General features: G+C 47.6%; 1 protein-coding gene across 1 annotated transcript in view; it reads left to right on the top strand.

Annotated features, from left to right (window-relative positions):
* Window positions 1-10,381, top strand: part of SMOX (spermine oxidase) — a 53,246-nt gene extending 42,865 nt beyond the window's left edge. The window contains exons 5-7 of the mRNA XM_074540550.1: window positions 1,478-2,173; window positions 8,449-8,609; window positions 9,902-10,381. Of these exons, the coding sequence (XP_074396651.1) occupies window positions 1,478-2,173; window positions 8,449-8,609; window positions 9,902-10,039 (995 nt within the window). The 3' untranslated portion in view covers window positions 10,040-10,381. The remainder of the gene's footprint in view (window positions 1-1,477; window positions 2,174-8,448; window positions 8,610-9,901) is intronic.
* Window positions 10,382-13,928: the final 3,547 nt, after the last annotated feature.

Below are 13,928 nucleotides of genomic sequence, written 5' to 3'. Positions count from 1 at the left end.
GGCAGTGACCAGGACAGGGAAGGCACCTGTTGGTCCCTGCAGGCACAGGAGCAGCCTGAGAGCTGCTGGTACAACCCTGACTTTCTGGCTTTGTCCCAGCACAGATTCCTGCCCTGCACCAGGGTGCTCCACAGGGAGACTGTCTAGGCTTGTCAGGCTTTCAAGCACAGTCATTCAAGTGTGGAAAAGTCTGGAAAATGGGTCAAAGTTGAGGCAAGGAATTGTAATATTCCTTAAAATGCTTAGAGAATTACAGTGTGCGAGCGATTGTGACTCCGGTGATGTGAAGATTTTAAGATCACTGTGTCCCGTGCATCAGGATTATCATTAGAAGCTTATCACAAGACAGGCCAAACATCCTGCCTTTGTTCCAGGGATTGTTGGGAGCTACAGCTATGCTTAATACTCCTACAAACATTAACCAACAGGTTAATGGATCTAAAGCTTTGGTAATCACATCAAACACACGTGGCTCACATCTTAGCATTTCCCTTTTCCGTCTCCTCCGGTTCCTCCTGTGCTGGGTCCTCTCACCTCTGGCAGATTGTTAGCTGGCTGATTGCTGACTGCTTGACAGCATGCTGAAAGCTGCAGACAGCACAAAGAGCTGCCAGAAGTTTTTTGCGGCTCCTCGTGGGAACGTTTATTAGCCTCGGAATGAGCATCTGATTAACACAACTCCAGGTTCTGCTGTAGGAGCACCAGGCAGCAGGTCCTGGCCACTGCAGAGGGTTTTAAAGGATAGAAACCAGAACTTTACCCAGAATTGTGCAGAAGCAAAGACGTTATGGAATTATAGATTCACAGAATGGTTTAGGTTGGAAGGGACCATTCAGTTCCATCCCCTGCCGTGGGCAGGGCACTTTCCACTATCCCAGGTTGTTCCAAGTCCTGTCCAACCTGCCTTGAAAGCACTTCCAGGGCTGTGGCAGCCACAGCTTCTCTGGGCACCCTGTGCCAGGGCCTTACCACCCTTACAAGGAAGAATTTATTCCTCATATCTAATTTAATTTGCCCATCAGTTTAAAGCCATTACTCTTTCTCCTGTCACTCAGTGGCCTTGTCCAAAGTCCCTTTCCAGCTCTTTTGTAGCACCTCTAGGTATTGAAAGGTGTCAGGAGGTCTTGCCAGAGCTTTCTCTTCTCTAGGATGAACAGCCTCTGCTCTCAATTTTTCTTCAGATCAGAGGGGCTCCAGCCCTCTGGTCTCTGAACTCTGGAAGATGCAACTCCAACTCATTACCATGACAAAATGGTTTCTCTGGTTGCAAGAAAGGCTGAGGAGTGATTTTTTTCAGATCCTATGGCCAAGCACTTCTTTACTAGCAAAACTAACCTGGTTTCAGATGGAATTTAGTGCTTTCATGAGTGGAATTCAGTCATCTCATGCAGCTCCTCTGTGCCCTTGCAGAGCTGTGCTGTGGCTGAAGGAGTTGCTCTGTGGCAATGTTGCTTTTGTGTTGCTTTTCCTTAGGTAGAGAGTTGTGAGAGCAGCTCCCACAGCATGGATGAAGTGTCGCTGAGTGAATTTGGGGAATGGACCGAAATCCCCGGGGCTCATCACGTCATTCCTTGTGGTTTCATTAAAATCGTGGAGATCCTGGCCCGCTCCATTCCCAAGTCTGTCATTCAGCTCCGCAAGCCGGTCAAGTGCATCCACTGGAACCAGTCGGTCAGCCAGGAGATTGAGAGGGTGGCTGACCACAACAGTGACCTCCCCGAGGAGAACAAGGGCTCCAATGTCTTCGTAGAGTGCGAGGACTGTGAGTTCATCCCAGCTGACCACGTCATTGTGACTGTGTCCCTGGGAGTCTTGAAGAAGCGCCACGAGAGCCTGTTCCATCCCCGCCTGCCTGAGGAGAAGGTGATGGCCATTGAGAAACTGGGGATCAATACCACTGACAAGATCTTCCTGGAGTTTGAAGAGCCTTTCTGGAGCTCTGAGTGCAACAGCATCCAGTTTGTCTGGGAAGACGAGGCGGAGAGCGAGAGCTTGACTTACCCTGAGGAGCTGTGGTACAAGAAGATCTGCAGCTTTGATGTGCTGTACCCACCCGAGAGGTACGGCCACGTCCTCAGTGGCTGGATCTGTGGAGAAGAGGCTTTGATTATGGAGAAGTGTGATGATGAAACTGTGGCAGAAACCTGCACCGAAATGCTACGTAAATTTACAGGTCAGCCGTGCTCTGGTGGGAGAGGGAGCGTGGGGCTGGGGAATCAAATAACCACGAGGAAGGAAATGCTTTAAAGTCATTTTTAGTTCTTTGGCATTTTGTGTCCCTTTGAATGTGCATGTGCTTCCAGCATAGCTCCTGCTTGGGTGTGCCTGAGAGCTATTTTTACAGAGGGGCTGATAAAGCGGCTCAGGAAGCGATGGGCAGAAGTACTGGAGGATTCCACATCCTCTGCTTTGTTGAATCACAAATAACTCTTCAGCAGCTGAAGCTGTCGGGCTCTGAGGGCTGATCTCAGCTGTGGAGAGCAGCAGGGTCCCTTCAGAAATGGAACCTGTTTAGATCAGCTGAGGTGTGGTTGAATCACACCCCTGACTTGCATTCAGTATTAGATTGATGGAAATAATCTCCAAGACCTAAATTTCAAAAAATTCATTGATCTTGAAAGTTCGCATTTTCTGGGTGCATCACTGAAACCTTTCTGGACTTCACAGATTTCATGTTCTGTGATCACACATCACTTTAAGGGAGCAGTTGGACTGAGGCAAATCTTAGGTGTATTACACTGAGAAAATCCAAATAAAATCACTTAAAGTAATAACACTTGGATGCTGGGCTTTAGCTTGTTCACAGTCACTTCTCTAGAGGTCACACACCTTCCCAAGAAAAGGGATTTTTGTACCTGAGAGTCTTTGACATCCTCTGATTGGAGACACTGTGCAAGTGCAGGTGTAAGGCAGTAACACCGAAAGAAATAGTGGTGGACTTGATAGCAGTTTTGAAATAAGGGTTTTGAATTGATACAGAATTACAGGCAGTTATAAGAGGAGCATCCTCCAAGATTAGATGTAGTTTATGCTATTTTAGAGATGGCTCCTGTGATTAAATGATTTATATCTTCCTGCTAGCTGGTGTTAGCCCAGTCTCAGCACTCAGGGGGTTTCCAACCTTACCTCTTGTCCATGGAGCTCCAGCTAACTGGAGAAATTTGCCTTCACAAGTGCAGCTTTCCCCTGTCCTTTCTGACCATTTGCTACCAGCAACATGGGGATCCAGAGAGTCCCAGAATCACAGAATATCCTGAGTTGGAAGGGGCCCATCGGGATCATCCTGTCCAGCTGCTGGCCCTGCTCAGGACACTCCAACAATCCCTCTGTGCCTCAGAGCATTGTCCAAATGCTTCTTGAGCTTGGTGCTCTGACAATTCCCTGGAAAGCCTGTTCCAGCACCTCTGGGTGAAGAACCCTTTTCCTGAAAGGACCCTGGAATCTGCGGACTTCCTGCATAACTGACTACAGCCGAAAGAGGTTTTACCACTCTCTGCAGGAGCTGTAGGTTGAGTCTCTGGGTTGAAAAGCTCTGATTCAGTGCCCAAGCTTTCATCCTTGTTTCAGCTGTGCCTCCTGAGCTGGTGGTGTTTAGGGGTGTTGGGTGTCACATCAAGTCCCCATGTGCCATCTTTACCCTGACCCCAGCAGGGAACTGCTGCTCTACACAATTTTAGCAGGAGACTCTTCTCTCACAGGCCAAGTTGTTGCAGTCCTGAATCCACAAGCAACCTTGTTTGTTGCAGCTTTTCTTGCGTAAGGCCTATTTAAAAAATAAAATAAAAATCCAAATCCCACTTCAGTTCATCAGTGGGAATTTGGCTGTTTGGGTCTGTTGTAGTTTGGCACGTGGGAGTTTGCTCTCCCTCTTCCTTCTTGAGCTTTTCCACAGTGACTGTTTACGTGTGTTGGAAGTTCCTCTCCTCCCAGCATGGAAATATGTGTTTCTGGGCCCTGGGTCTGTGCTGCAGTTGCTGTTCCAGCTGATGCTGCACCTGGTCACTGTCCATCAGGCTCTTCCACACAGCTAATCCCAGGTTAGCTCTCCTTGGAGAATTCCAGACTGCGTTTACCAGGGCCTTGCCCTGCACTGAGCATTTTGTGTATTAGCTGAGAAGTGGCCTTGCAGCTGATTAAAACTGTGAGAGGAAAACAAAACCTGTTCTTGGAGCACCCATTACCCAACATGACCTGTTCCACTTTCTGCCCTCAGTGCCCTTGTTGGTAGAAAACCTTTTCATTTTTCATTCTCTTGCAGGATTCCCTGGCTAAGGGAGCTGGGTTTATCCTGTTTCCCTTGCTCCTGTTTTCCAGAGGTTCCCAGAAGGAGCAGTACCTCAGGGTAGATCTGGGCCAGGTGCCAGGCTGGCTGAAATAACAGAAGTGTGCTCAGCTCTCTGTGCAGCTCCCTTCTTCCCTGCTGATGTGTTCCAGTGTGAGAGGGGTTAGACCAGCAGCCCATGACACACCTACAGCCACTTTCTGAGCATGGCTGCACTCCTCTGGTCCAGTTAGCACCACCAAACCCAGCTCTGAAAGCCTTTCCCACCACTCAAGCTCACACAGGTCAGCTAACCAAGGTAGAAAACTACTCCTGCCAGGATCCTCATTTCTGTGGAAAGCCTGGATCTTCCATAAGGCAGCTCAGATCTTCCTCACCTGGTGCTCTGTGACATCTTCTGAAGCAGCTTTTCTCTGCTGAGTAGAGAGGGAGCCTTATATTCAGTCATGAAGCAGATACTGTGAGCCTTTTAATGTTCCCTTTGCCTTTCATGTGCTGGGTATGAAATGCCCCATGCTCTTACTCTTCTGAGAAAGAATTCATGCTTTACCAGCTAGGTTCCCATCTTTCACTGTGTTTTCCCAGTCTGTTGCTCGTGGTGGCCTTTTCTTTGGCTTCAGAGTATGTTATACCAGTGAAATCCATCTTTTAAGTGAAATCCATTCTTTTAGGCTCACACTGAGAATCTGTCTGTGAACTGACCTTGAATTTTCCTCTCGGGTCGGCGTTGGGGATTATCTGGCTTTGCTGTGAAAAGCTCTGAGGATTGTTCTAACCTAAGAACCACCAGCAATTACTGCTTTTCACAACTGGATGGTGAAAAGCAGTGTCCTCCAAATCTGATTAAATGGAATACCTCTGAGCAATTAGGAGCCTTGCTCTGCCTTCTTTGTTGGATAAGCTCCCAGAGTGGGAAGCCAGAGGCTCCCTGCTGAAGGGATCACAGGAGCCTGGCAGGCTGCAGCTGGAGATGCCCTCAGTTTTCCTCCCTGACCTCCAGGAGGGGTACAGATATGTTTTAGGTTCTGCATCACATCTCCCAGTCCCACGTGGGTGTCTGGGGTAGCCACTCTGGTGGTTGTAGTCACTGGTATGGGGGCAGTACCACAGATCTCCCTTGGTGGAGTCTTACACCCTGCTCTCAGGTAGGCAAATAAATTTGGGTGCCTTAATTTAGATTGGTGAGTTGATTTTATGGTAATTCAGTCAGCCCCACAACCAATAAACCTCTGTATCCACAGCTCCCAGGAGCTGAAGAAAAATGGGATTGTGTGAGGCACAGGGAGTTGTCTTGCATAGCTTCACAAGTGGAAATCTGTGGCATGAAGATATGTGCCTTCCTTTTTTAATGAAGGCCAGCATCCTTTCTTTAGCCATTTAATCTCTTTGGATGGTGGAAACTGAGAAGTTTCCACATGTGTTGTTACTTTTATCTGCAGACAAAGGCTGTTTACCCTGTTCAAAAGCAGAATGAGAAAGTCCAGTGAAGGATGTTGCTTGAAGGACTGTGGCTCTCAGTCTTTGTAGTTTCTGTCTTCAAACAACAGCTCAGAATCAGGGCTTGTGCTATGTGCTCCTGTCTGACCTTCAGCCAAACCCCCTCTGGGTCTCCTGATTTTCCTCTTAGAAACAGCTGCTTGCATTAAAAGGTGCAGAATTGCAGAATTGCAGGGGCACAGTTGCTGCACAGTGGACACTTGGGTCTTGCTAACATGGCCTGATGTTCTGGAGACCTTGGAAGGAGCTCATGTGGATGGATGTGGATATGGAAACGTGCACCAGCTTTGGAAGAGGCACCACCAGGCCAGTGCAGAGACTCCTTTTATTTGAAAACCCCTCGTGTGCTGTTTTTGTGCACTGCAGTGGGATGGGTGGCTGCCTTGGCCCTGCTTGGGGAGTGTTCTCTGGCAGCTTCCATGGTGTGTTCTCCTGGGCTTTCCACAGCCCTCAAAAATAAAATATGATAACTTATTTCCTTGACACATCTGAGAGCTCCCAGATCTCAGACTCCCTTGGGCTTTCCACTTCCAGGCATTTCTGCTTTGAAGAGTCTTGCAGGAACATATTTTAGAGGCCTTTGTTATGCAAAGCTCTTACTCCTGAAACAACATTGCTTTGTAGGATGTGTTTTGTTTGTGGGATATATTTATTTGCTAGTCTGTGCCATATTTTGATCTGGGGCCTGGTTTTTAAAGTGCTCACAGAGTATTCTGGGCAGGCCATACTCTGCTTTGTTCCAGCCCCTTATTCCATAGCTCTGGCTGACAGGATACTCCTGAAAGCAGAAGCTGAACCAGGACCTGCTCTTGATTTTAGGGAATTGAAGGCACAGCTAAATAATAGTTTATGAGAGCTAAATAATACAGTACCCAACCAGGGTTTACATTTGGGTGTCTCCCTCTAAACTGGGATGAAGAAAGTGGGGGAATTTGGGTTGTCCCATGGCAGGGAGAACATCTTGAGTTGTCACAGAGCCAGGGTCTGAAGCAGGCAAAGGATGTGAACATCTCAAAACTCCGACTTTTTGTGCTGACTGTCTTTTGGAATCACAGAATTACTTGAGTTGGAAAAGCTCTTTGAGATCATTGATCCCAGCCATTCCCCAGCACTGCCAAGGTCACCACATGTCCCCAGGTGCCACAGCCACATGGCTTTTAAATCTCTCCAGGGATGGTGACTCTATCACTGTCCTGGGCAGCTCTGGTAGGGCTGGACAGCCCTTTCCATGAAGAATCATAGAATGGTTTGGGTAGGAAGGGACCTTTATGATCATGCAGTTCCAGTGCCCTTGCTGTGGAAGATTTAGACTCAACCCAAGTAGCTGAACCTTGTCTGGATAGGTGATGTTGCCTCAAGGATGGATCTTGGCTCCTGCAGAGGGAATTTCTCTTCACTGGAATTCTCCATGTCCCCCTGTTCCTCTCCTGCCATGCCAGGTATGATCATGGGACTCCGACAAAAGCAGTGACACTGAGATGGGCCAAAACCAGCCCAGCAAGAGATCTCCAAGTGTGACTCTCCCTGCTTGTACCTGAGGCTCTTGTGCCACCAGCTGGTGGCTGCAGTCCTGGGTCTCATGTTCTCCCAAATCATTGGAATGGGGACAGTGGCTGATGATGACCCTCTTGTTGGTGCATTCTTCACCTCTAGGTCCTACATCCTCCTAGCAGTGGAAAAACTGCAGCAATCTAGAAATCCTGCTTCCAGCCTCAAAGACCTTCTTTCCATGCCTTGTGCATTAAATAAAGAGAGTCTCCTGGATTTTAGCTTCATTTAGGGGGCCAGCTGTATGGGAAGCTGTTGGAATGAGTTAATACAGGTTTTAAGAACTTCCCGACAGGTTTTTCAATGCCCCCCCACACAACAAAGATTTGCCTTCTTTTCTTTTTGGAGGCACATCTCTCTCACAAGGCTACCAAAACATCCAATTCAGATTGGACACTCAATTTAATACCTAAATTTTGGTGAGATCAATCACAGGCTTGATTACCACCAGGCCCCAGTTAATACAGATTTTGAGAATTTCCTGACAGGTTTTTCAATGCCCCCACATAATGAAGATTTGCCTTCTTTTCTTTTTGGAGGCACATCTCTCTCACAAGGCTACCTAAACATCAAATTCAGATTGGACACTCAATTTAATAGCTAAATTTTGATGAGATCAATCATATGCTTGATTACCACCAGGCTATTCACTGCAAATGTGACCAAAAGATGCTTTGTATTTCCAAACCAGGCTGTCTCCAAGGTTCCCTGAAGCTCCCCAGTGTTTTAGGAACCTAAACATTTTAATGCACTATTCCAAAACAAACCAGAGAATCATTTAAGTAGGAAAAAACCTCCAAGGTCATGGGGTCCAACCTGTGACCAATTCCTCACGTAATCAAGCAGGCCAGGGCACTTAGTGCCTCATCCAGTTATTCCTTGGACACCTCCAGGGGTGGGGACTCCCCCAACACCCTGGAAAATGGAAGAGCTGAGATGAAAAGGGAGGCAATTTCTCTTATTTAAATAGTTAAAACTCGATAATGAAAGAGACATCTGGTTTGGGGGGCTTTGTTAGGCTGGATGTTGAATAAATAAGATGGAATCCCTGGCACCCACACCTCGCTCAGGCACTGCCTCTTGGACACAGTCTGACTTTCTGCCTTCCCCTTTCCACGCAGGGAATCCAAACATTCCGAAACCTCGCCGGATCCTGCGGTCCTCCTGGGGCAGCAATCCCCACTTCCGTGGATCCTACTCCTACACCCAGGTTGGGTCCAGTGGGGCCGACGTGGAGAAACTGGCAAAACCACTGCCTTATGCTGAGAGCTCCAAATCTCCTGTGAGTATGGCCCAGGTGGGGTCTGGGGCAATAAAACTGATGGGACACTGGGCAGCAGCTTTTTGGGGAGGGAGGTTGGAAGAGAAAATCCCTGCTTTGGCCTCCAGTAGTGTGTTTCCCCCTTTGTGTTTTGTATAAATGGTGCGTGTAGGATTTTGCCTCTTTAATGTCTGGAATACCAGTGTCTCAGGGATTCCCTCATCTCTCCCTGAATTTATCAAGAGCTGCTCATGCGTGTGACTTTGGAATTGTGATACTGTCATTTAATGACCACCAGCCCTATTGTCCAGTTCAGAATCCCTCAGGAAAGCTCATGCTAATTTGTTTCAAAGATTATTATTATTATTATTATTATTATTATTATTATTATTATTATTATTATTACCCTGTTAATGTCTAGGTGTGAATGTGTCAGGGGTGCATATTAGGAAATCTTTCTGTGCTGGCAGTGCAGGCTGAGGGAGGCCCAGTCCTTGGCAGGACATGATGAGTTTTCTCCCCAGGCACTGCTTTGGCTTTCTGATTTTAGCAAGGAGAGCTGGAGCACACATGGAGGTGGTTACACAGCTTAGGATCACATTGAGCCAAACTCACCCCATCACTCAGGGTTATGTGTCCAAATCCAAATGCTGATGAAAATGCAAAATTCAAGCAGCTGCCGAGTCCATTTCCTTCACCAGAGCTTTGCCTCAGCAGAAATAATTTTATTCAGTGCAGAAATCTACTTAAGAAAACCCAGCAGGAGCTTTAGGAGGAATCTTTCTGTGTAGTTCCCAGGGAAAACCTCCCAGAAATTCCTGCCTGAAATCTGAGTTGCAGTTCTAGCAAGCACCTCACTAATGGTATAAGAGATACAATGCTGTGGGTTTTGAGACATGGCTGTTATTCTTCTGAAGTTGCTGTCCAGTAGAAAAATTCCCTTAATGCCTAAAAGCCTGAAGTGTAATTTAGGCTGAAATGTAATTTAGGGGAGCAAAGGGAGGAGATGGTACCGAGCAGGTGCTCTGTGCCTCCTGCAGGTTTGTTAAGGTTTTTGGAATTGGCATCTTATGGAAGTTTGAGAACCAACCCTCCAAATCCACGCCTGGATCCCTGGAAGTGCCCCAGGCCAGGTTGGAGAGGCTTGGAGCAATCTGGGGTAGAGAAAGGGGGGTGGCACTGGGTGATCTTTCAGGTCCCTTCCGACCCGAACCATCCTGAGTGGGAGGGCACAGAAAGTTTGTCTCCTGTGATGCTCCCAGCTGCCCCCCATCAATCTGTGCTGATGTGTGCCCCTGTGCTGTGCCCTGCAGCCCATGCAGGTGATGTTCTCAGGGGAGGCCACCCACAGGAAGTATTACTCCACCACGCACGGTGCTGTGCTCTCGGGGCAGAGGGAGGCTGCTCGGCTCATCGAGATGTACCAGGACCTGCTGCAGTGCCCACCCTGAGGGAGCCCTGCCTGACCACCACCACCGCCTCCCACATCCTCCTGCAGCTCTCTGGAGGAGGTTCTCTTTTATTTCAGTTCGCAGTAGAACAGCCTTTTATCTTTTCTATTAAAAAAAATTAAATAAAAAGCTCTAATTGTTAAAAAAAATGTTAGTCATCAATAGCTTCATTTCCATGTGCTGTATTGTTAACAGGGAAGGGTGCTCCTTTTGGTCTGGTAAACTGTTTCTCTGTCATTTTAATTCTAATTTCACTTTTGGTGCCTATCATGTTCCTTTTGTTTCTTTTTTCTTTCTGTATTGTAAGTGCCTTCTATACTAAAATAAATGTTGTAATAAAAAGGCTGGATGCTGTGGTACTTCCTGGACACTCCACTTGGTAACTTCCAACTCTTTTATTCAACATTACAAAAATAGGATTTTTTTTTCTCTTCCTATAAAATTTGGAGTAGGAGGAAAACAGGTTGAAAATAGGTCAGAAACACATTACACAAATGGTGTTTGTATAATAATGTATCCAAACTGGAGATTTCCTCTGCCAGCATTGCAATCCTGACCAAAAAGGGTCTGGTTAGGGCAGAGCTGACAGCACTATGGTCAGTGTGGTCACTGCCCCAAGGCTGCCAGAGCTCATGGAGTGTTTGGACAATGCTCTCAGCACAGGGTGGGATCCTTGGGATGCTCTGTGCAGGGCCAGGAGTGGGATTTGATGATTCTTGTGGGTCCCTCCCAACTCAGGGTATTCTTTTGTTGCCTTATGCTTGTGTAACAGGAGCACTGACCCCATCCAGGCAGCCCCTGGACTGTGCAGATGTGTGTCACTAAGTCCAGATGTTAGATGTCACTTAGTCACTAAGTCCAGATGTTTGTGACTCCCAAGGTTTTGTCTGCTCCATGTGGAAATTGCCATCAGGAATGAGAAAAAACCCATTTTTTGGGGTTTTTTTTAACTTTCTCAGTGAGATAAATCATGTTCTTCTTTAAAGTCAAGTGAACACAATGTAGCCATCAGCACAGTTTAGAGATATCTAAACAGTTTCCAAAAATAAAAGTTTTCAGGGTGAAGACCATGGGCGTTCAGCCACTGCCTTATCTCCCTGCATTCCATTTCTCCATCTGGCTGGCTGCTGGCCAGAGCTGCATGTGAGGAGTGAGGGATGTGTCTGCTGTGGCATCTGCTGCCCCATGTGAAGCCTCCCTTCCCTCTGTGCGTGTGTGGGGTGGGAGCGGTGCTGATAAATGAGTTACAGAGGGGAGGAAAAGGGACAGAGAGAGGGAAAAATCCCCCTCCACAGGGTGAGTCAGTGCATCCCAAGATAAACATCTGCAGAGGAGGCACCAGCTCTGTCTGGTTCTCTCCAAGTTCAGCTGAGCTCTGCTGATTCCCTGCTCTAGTGTGGAGGTGGGATGCCTTCCTGGCTGCTGGAGAGCTGGGAAGGATGGTGGTATGTTGAATTTATTGCTGTTTTTCTCCCATTTTTATCTCTTTTCATACTGAGCTGAGAAGGAGTTGGGCTGAGGGAGGAGAGTGCAGCACACTTGACTGAAGAGAGATAAAACCGTCCAGCTTCAATCACTCAGAGCTCAGGCTCAAGGAACCAGAGCTGATTTCCCAGCAGCCAGATCTTTGCAAAGTGGAATCTGAGGAGAAAACCAAATCCCTTGGGCATGTGAGGCTATAACACAGGAAGTAACAAAGAGTTGCTTTTTCTCTTCAGTGAAGAAAGTAAGGAAGAATTTCTCAGTGAAAGGGTGGTCAGACTCTGCCCAGGGAGGTGGTGGAGTCCCCAAGGAGCATTCAATGCCCTGGGCTGGGTGACCAGGTGGGGATCAATCAAAGCTGGACTTGATGACCTGGGATGTCTTCTCTGACCTATATGATTCTGTGATTTTGTGGTTTCTTTATCACAGGACATCCAAGGAAAGCTGCTGTGCTGGTGGCCAGAGTTTGAGAGCTCCTTTATCAGCCCTGTGCAGACAGAAGGATGATGGTGTCTGGCTGTGCTGAGCAGGGATCTGGGTCAGGCCAATCCCCCTCTCTCCTCTGCTGCCATCACTCACCAGCAATCCAGCCTTTAAAATGATGCTCGTGTTCCAGAGACACTAAATTTAGCAGCTGTTTACTCAGAGGGATTTAAAATTAGCAGCAGAGGCCACCCTGAGCATGTGACAGGGAGAGGTGCTGTCACCACGGGGCTCTGTGACCCTCCCTTCAGGACCTGTGACATCTTCATTCCAAGAGCTCAGTGACGAAGGTTGGTGGGTCCTGGGAAGGTAAGAGTCACCTAATTACTGAGAATTAATTAGGGATTGCTCCTCCTGGCTGGCTGTGTGGGGAGGGCAGCAGGGTGCTGGCAGAGGTGGGGATCCAAATCCCCCTGGGTGATGGTGCCAGGGAGAAATGGGCATGACTGTCCCTTTCCTGGGTGATGCAGGAAAAATCGTCCACAACATTTTATCCAGAAAATTATTAAGGAAAATTTCATGGAAAGGGTTCTCCAGCCCTGGCATAGCTGCCCAGAGTGGTGTCCCTATCCCATGAGGATTTAAAAGCCATGTGGATGTGGCACTTGGGGACATGGTCAGTGGTGGTGTCGGCAGTGCTGGGGGAATGGTTGGACTCAATGGTCTCAGAATTTCCCAAACTAAACAATTCTGTGGTTCTGCTCCTTGAACTCTATGTCATTATAGGACATGAAATAACACAATGTGGACATGCAGCTCTTCCAAGGCGAAAAGAGAATTTTTAATTTCTGACTCCAACATTTATACATTTCCAAAAGTGACAGTGGATTGGAGTGTGACAGTGCCACCTCTCCAATGACATTGGACAAACCAACAGTCCATCAAATTTCTCCTCCTTTCTAAAAGACTGCAAAACAATAAATTATTTACATAAAGTTTGTGAGATAGTTCGTTACAAGAATGTAAACCTCAGAAGGCTTAGAAAAACTTAAAAAATCAGGGCGACAGCAGGAAATGCTTTAAAAAATAGATTTTTCTACCAAAGCTGAAGTGGGTGCTCAGAGCCCTGATTCCACCAGGAGAATGGTGGAATCACGGGGCAGGTCCTGGCTTCTGCCTTCACACCCTCCAATGTGAGCAGAGACCGCCGATAGTGTCACCGTGTGGCCAATCCCAGAATCACGGAATTGAGGTTGGAAAAGAGCTCTGAGCTCTCATCCAGCCTGGCTGGTGGCTCAAAGAGATCTTGGTTGTCCGTGCACAGAGGGCACCATGAGGATTCTGCAGCAGCAGCAGATTTAAGGGCTCCAGCAGGATTTTGCAGGGTTTGGCCCTTTCCCCCTGACAGGAGTGTCCCAGGATCCTTACTGAGCTCTGAACTGTGCAAGTGGGCACCAGCCAGCCAGGCTTTATTTTATAATTAGGAACCCCTGATTCTGATTGTATATTCAGGGGATTTTATTATAAAATAAAGGATGGGCCTTATTGCCCAGAGAATTCCCCTGGTACTGATTTATTTGCAAACACAGACCCAGAGCGGAAAAGGAGACTGGGAGCCACTGGGAGATGCTGAGACAAACCCAGTGGAACAGCAGTGCTGGCAATGAGTGGGTTCCACCTGGAACTGCAGGTGGTTCAAGGGATGGAAAATCTGGGTTCTGACTCTGTACTTGGATTTTTTCTCCTCCTGGAGTGGCCCCTGAGGTGAGACCGCGGAGTTCTCCATGGTGCAGGGTTTGGAGCAGCTTCTGCAAGCTGAGCACACCCCGGGAAAGGTGATTTTGTGCTGCCATCTCGTGGCACTAAAATATTCTCTAGAAATAGTAAGAATTGGACTATTCCCAGGAAATACCTGCAAACTGACACACGAGGATGTGAGGGAAGAGCAGTGGGAGCCCAGAGGGGTGAGCACAGATATGATCCT

Source organism: Zonotrichia albicollis, chromosome 5 (genome assembly GCF_047830755.1).
Source record: "Zonotrichia albicollis isolate bZonAlb1 chromosome 5, bZonAlb1.hap1, whole genome shotgun sequence".
Lineage (NCBI taxonomy): Eukaryota > Metazoa > Chordata > Aves > Passeriformes > Passerellidae > Zonotrichia > Zonotrichia albicollis.
The sequence above is the reverse complement of the archived record's forward strand: the minus strand, read 5'-3'. Positions and strand labels throughout refer to the sequence as shown.